At 34.7% G+C, this 6,334-nt stretch overlaps 1 protein-coding gene across 1 annotated transcript; it reads right to left on the bottom strand.

The window, feature by feature from the left end:
- Positions 1 to 887: 887 nt before the first annotated feature.
- LOC135193484 (uncharacterized) lies at positions 888 to 3,053 on the bottom strand. Its single transcript, XM_064216159.1, has one exon. The coding sequence runs from the start codon at positions 2,999 to 3,001 to the stop codon at positions 1,016 to 1,018; it is 1,986 nt and encodes a 661-aa protein (XP_064072229.1). The 5' UTR covers positions 3,002 to 3,053; the 3' UTR covers positions 888 to 1,015.
- Positions 3,054 to 6,334: the final 3,281 nt, after the last annotated feature.

The following is a 6,334-nucleotide window of genomic DNA, read 5'->3' as shown; positions in this document are numbered from 1 at the left end:
GTACGCCTCGACTCATTCGATATATATATATATATTTATTTGCTTCATTTTATTATAAGCGATGTGTAATGTCCCGTCATGTCAGATATGAATTAAGGTAGAGATTTTTTTATATATATTGTCCTGGTCGACATACGACTCCACTCCACCTGATGGTAACTTAAAAAAGTGGAGTCCAAGCGCGAAGACGATTAGTACAGTCACGTATAACGAGCTGCATAGTTGATGTTTAATCTATTTTCTACTGATATTAATATTTTTATTAAAACGTATATTTTTATAGATTCATAACTCAAAGAAATTACATATATTTAATATAATTTCATTTAGCCATAAATATAAAAAAGTAATAGTCATTTTAATCGCTTGAATCTGTGTTCCACTTTGATGTATCATAATCATCTATGTATTGCGTCTCGCGAGACAAGTGTGGGCGTTTTAGTACGACGTGCCACTGGAAACAATGGAAATTGTGGTCGCAAAATATTACACACATTCATTTGTCGTTCATGTTGCTTTACTTGCAAAATAGCAAAATTAACCAAGTTTTATCTAAGTAGGTGCAATCGTAATTTGTTTCATTTACATGGCTGTTTTCTGGTATTAAAATTTGTTAAACGACAAAAATTTTATGTGTAATATATTAAATGTTTATAAAATTGTTGACTTGGGAATAAGTTTTAACTTAAGAATGTTTCAATGAAACCATTCTAGTTTTTTCTGCGAAAGCGTAAACCAGCTTAAAGATAAACAAACAGTAAAAGTGTTCATTTTGACTTCTATATTGTTCACTATAGTATAATCTGCAGTCAAGGCCCTTTGAAGTATTACTATGAACTGATTAAAAAAACAAAAATGGAATTGGGTAGGGCATTAAAAATTCCAAATTAATAAAAAAAAACTTTATCTACAGTATAAAAACATTTCTACGATCTATGTATATAATATTCACATTTGAGTGTAAAATTAAAGATTAATACTTTTGACTCTAGTTCTATCGTATCACTTGAAATAATTAGTTTCCATGTGTAGGTTTTGGATTTGTAGAACCTTCTTCTCCGAGTATTTGAACATTTCTTACCTGTTTCCTCGGCGGCGCTGCGGTGGTCAGCTCCGTCGCTGGAGGTGTCGTGGGCACATAATCAGGATTGATGGCCAGGAGTAACATTTTAAGTAACAAAGCTTCTCGCACTTCTACTGGAAGATATTCTACGGGTTCATCTATGTGATTAGAAGCAGAACCTTGGGAATCGTAAGGTCGGGAGTACCGTCTCCTTGGCACGTATCTCTGACTCTCATATTGAGGATCATCATAAGTGGATAATTGATTGGAGTATACATCTTGTCTGTATTGAGGATCGTACCTGTAGTCGTATCGTTCGTCATCCTGATAATGACGGTGCTGCTGATAAGCCTCGTGTCGATAGGATGGAGGCTGGTATGGTGGACCAGGCATGATCTGATCCATAATAGCTTGCAGGCGATGCTGTCTCATTATCAGAATATGGAGCAAGCGTTTAAAATCACGCGTACTCACTGGGGCAGATATAGAATACGTCTCACTTACCGGATCGTATCTCTGATATAACGGCTGCGGACGGTATGAATTTACATACCTTGGCTCATATCCTTGAATGGGCACACCTCTTTCATCGACCGGTATTTGAACTATTCTAGGAGCTGGGCGAATTTCGTATGGAATTGACGCAGGCTCTTGAACCGAAGCCTTTGATTGCGGAGGTTCTTTCACGTATTGCGTGTCCAATACTTTATCTTGATATTCATAATGGAGAAAGGGCCGCTGGTTGCCGATTGGAATTGGTGCACCCGGATTGTCTCTCAAATACTCCTGAGTTCTAAACTGAATCGGGGAAGGCCTATGATATATAGGTTGCTGATAAAGCCTTTCGTCTGGCTGTCTTTGTGCTGGGATATGAATTGATGGAACCGGATTCGACGTAACCACATTTTCATGGTTGAAAACTCGGCCAGTGCTTGCTTCTAATGTCGTTTCTTGATCATCCAATTGCGTATCTTGGTACTGCTGTTGAATTTTTTGTCTTGCTGCTAGTAAAGAGTGAATGGGTATAAGCCTTGGTCGTGCTGTAGTGGTTGTAAATAAAGGCCGCACTGTACCATGTGATAGATGACCACCATAGACATCAGTTGAATCATCCCCCATAGATTGCTGTAGACTCACCATGTGATGATTGGAACTCGTTCCTGCTAATTCGCGTCTAGTAGTGATAGATTTGTTAACGTCTGGCTCTTTTTCGATAACATGCTCATAAACTGGTTTCAATGTTTGCGGTGTAGCTGTAGTGGTTTGTTTTGTAATAAGATCATCTTTCACTGTCACCGGCACTGGCTTTGATAACTGCGTTCGTGTTTTAATTGCATCCTCTTTCCTGTACAAATTTATAATACTGGCTGTTGTTTCTTCACGATTTTGTTTATCAGTAGTCATTTCTACTGGCCCTCGGGTAGAACTGGAACCCGGTCTTCGTCGGGGTATCGCTTGTATAACAGTTCCTCTCGTAGTTGCACTGCTTCTTGTTGGATAAACAGCGGTTGCTAGAGGTCTTCGTGTGGTTGATGAGACAGTTTTATTGACTCTCACTACCATTGTTGGTGTACTAGACGTCGTACTGGTCGTAACTGGTACCGGTGTACTATCACCCGATGATGAATATGTCACACGTTTTATTTCACCATCATCATCAACATATCCGAACGTTCCTTTGACATTGCCTAAAACGTCTCGGCTTTCGATCTTGAATGTTCCATCGTTTGCCTCATACCCAATCGTGTAAGATCCATCTTCGTTCAATCTTCGTATCTGTTTAACTATTTCAACTTTAGTCGGATCAGCTGTTTCGCTGGCCGTGAGGATTTCTTTGGTTGAATTAATTGGTGATTCAGTAGAAGTAACATTTTCTGTCACGTTAGTAGCTGTCGCTGCTACTGTTGTAAAACAAGCGAGGAGTATAAGGAGGTTCATCTCGGTAGGACGACAGCAGCCGCATGACGGCGCTACGGCGACCGCCGCATTCACTAGTCCCCTATATAAAATAACGCCCCACTTGACTCCCTAGCGTGCGAACACCTTACGCAAACACCTCTATTGTTGTCACTTTATTATCTGAAACGGAAAATCTTTTTTCTATGCATATACTTGCGTTGTAAGATCGCAATTGTTTAATTGTCCATTCGAATAAAGTGCGTGAGCTGTGGACATTATTAAACCTATTTAATTCACTTCTTGCGTATCGAGTTCACATTAAACTAAATAATTCACCTGATGTCCATTTCAATTTTCACAATATTTTCTTTGACAGTATTCACACGGTTTCGTTCGTGCTAATTACGAATGTCTAAGAATTATGAACGAAATTTACTTTCAAGGTTTCACTCGCCTGCTTGAAATGAGCAATGATAATGGGATCGTTGCGGTGACAGCAAAATGGGTTTTTGATAATTATTATTAAGTTTCTTGAGCTAAGTTCTAGCCTATTTTAGTGTGTTTTTACTTTAAATTTTCAACAACTAAATAAAATGGATATAAAGTTACATTACCAATATATTCTTATGATTTAAAATTTTAGTAATTTAAATATTATAATCTGTTTTTAAAGTTATAATTGTTAATTGAATCATTAAATTACAACTACAATAAACATAGTTAAACCGGAACTCTAGAATATATAATAAGAATTTCTTGAATATACGATATCTTAGAAGTATTTAACATACATTAGTGTTAATTACATGAAATATTTAAGTAAGATGATGACTGGGAAGATTTATTTGTAAATCAGTAATAAATAGAGTTACGACTCAGAAGTAAATACATAATTGTGCGCAGTTGTAGTAATTAGTTGCTGTTACGAAGCCCTTTGTTATATTTCTGATCATATCAGTTAAATTGTAGGTTTTAATGCGACCCTTCGTTCTTATCTCAGAATGCATGTTGTTTGAATAAAATATTTTTTTAAAGAATGATATACAAAATTTAACTTGGACCCGATGTCGTTCCAGCGTTTAGAGCAATTTAGCTCTTACGAAAGACTGCAAGATCAAAACAGAAAAAAATAAACTTGCTGATCAGGTGTTTAATTTGTATTATATTCTTATTTACCCCAATATGGGTAGTGGAGATAAAAATCGTTGGGAGCCTGTCTGCGTTTCTTACCGATAGGAATCGGATACCGAAATCATATTTACTAAATTCTTATAAAGTCTGATTTAATACAGTATTTTAATTCATTAAAAATAATGAACAACAATTATCAAGCTATTGACTCGACTTGAATTGACATAAAAAAAATGTGTTACCAATAAATATATTGCGTTGCATGGGAACCTTATGCACTGCATTTAACTTACGCGGTAGTAAAGATTTTTGCAAGCCTATTTTGTTTTCCTCGTTGGGAAAACGATTTTACGTTTATCCCTTACATGAAGTCGGGGGATATATGGGACTCGCCAGTGCCGAGGTCGCCCCAGCTTACGGGAACACCCGGTACCCACTTCCCCCTTACCACCACTACTTCTACCTAACCACCTACCCCTAAAACCAATGCAATACCGTCCTCGTAATATATACCTGGCCTAACCGACCTTTTTTTTCGCTTATATTTCTTTCCTAAACTTAATAAAGTGTGTTCTCCTGTTTTAACTTAATGTAAAGTATGTTTTGGATGTATAAATTGTACGACTTTTGGGGAGACATATAAATAAATAAATATATTAAATCTTTTAATAAATATACTGACACTAAATTTTATATTACAAATACTTATTTAACTTTACCTGTTAATCTGTGGGTCAAATCTTGCAACTGTAGTATAGCTAGTGCCATTCGATTTAGCTGATTTAAGAACATATTCTAAACCTACAGTATCATTTAGAACTATAAGTTATCATATTACTAAGACGAAGTCCGTCGCTGACAAGATGTCGCGGCCAACTGACCGGCACGTATGGGGTTTGGTATAGCTCAATTTGAGCTCATATAAGTTTTTATTTTTGTTTTCTTTGTTATATATATTTATTAACAAGTAAAGCTGATTCTTAAAACATTTAATTTTATAAATATTGAGCACGACGATATTTTTTTTCAATGAATTATTCTTATTCCAAAGCAATAAAAAATGAGTTTAAAAGAGTTCTAATCATCAATATGTGATTATTTTTATAAAAGTTTGCAATGTTTTTCTATCGTAGAATCGTGTATCGATTTCCTATAAAGCCTATATAAAACCTCAAGACGAAATATTTTTTAGTAAAATAAAATCATTTAAACTATTTTTAAACATACTATAAGTATTTCAAACGGGATATTTACCATGTTTTTTATTTTTATTTGGTGGAGCTCGATATTTCGACATTATCTACGAATATCTAAATTATCATTGTTATTCATCACCATCAGTATTAAAGTAAAAGATTCAGACATGTCACGATAGTCGCCCTCAATTCAATCGAAAAATAAATAATTTAATTTGTGCTCAATTCTAATCATATGGTTTATCTTATTGGTTTTATCAATTATTATTTATTATATAATAGTTTAAAATGTATTATATTTGTTATTTTTAATTATTATGCTTATGTTAAATTTATATTTTCAATAATTACATTGTGTAATATGATAATGCACGGTGAGACTACCTGTAAGTAGTAGAACCTTTGCCTTGAAAATTTTGAAATGTAATTTTTATTTTTTTTATTTTGGATGTGATATTGTATCTACCGTTGGTTGACCTAATGAAAATAAAATGTCTTGTTCAGTCTCGTGTATCCGGTTCATAGTAATAAAATTAATCATGTTAATTTAAAATCTTATATCATTAAAATTCAATTAAAAGCAAATCTGGGCGGACGCGAACGCAATTTTCTAAGACCATTTCACAGTATTTCATTATATTATTAAACTGTGTAAATATTGCTGTGAACTGCGCCATCTTTTGTTGGTAAAGTGAACTATTCCATGCACGTTTAAACTCATCATATGTGAAGTGTGGTTGTAATAACTATGTGTTAGTGTATATTGTGTCGAATAGAGTGCACTGCTTGTAGGTGAATATTATAAGTGCGGAAAAATCTCTTTTACATTTTCAGGATGATTTTGTTGTGATTTGAAGTTCAAAAAATATTCATTTTTTATATATATATTGGACAACATCACATACATTACTCTGATCCCAATGTAAGTAGCTAAAGCACCTGTATTATGGAAAATCAGAAGTAACGACGGCACCACGTACACCCAGACCCAATACCACGAAGAAAACCAATGAAATTTTCTGCATCGACTCGGCCGGGAATCGAA

The sequence above is a fragment of the Vanessa tameamea genome, chromosome 10 (genome assembly GCF_037043105.1).
Source record: "Vanessa tameamea isolate UH-Manoa-2023 chromosome 10, ilVanTame1 primary haplotype, whole genome shotgun sequence".
NCBI classification, from domain to species: Eukaryota; Metazoa; Arthropoda; class Insecta; order Lepidoptera; family Nymphalidae; genus Vanessa; species Vanessa tameamea.
This window is presented reverse-complemented; position numbering and strand designations above follow the sequence as displayed.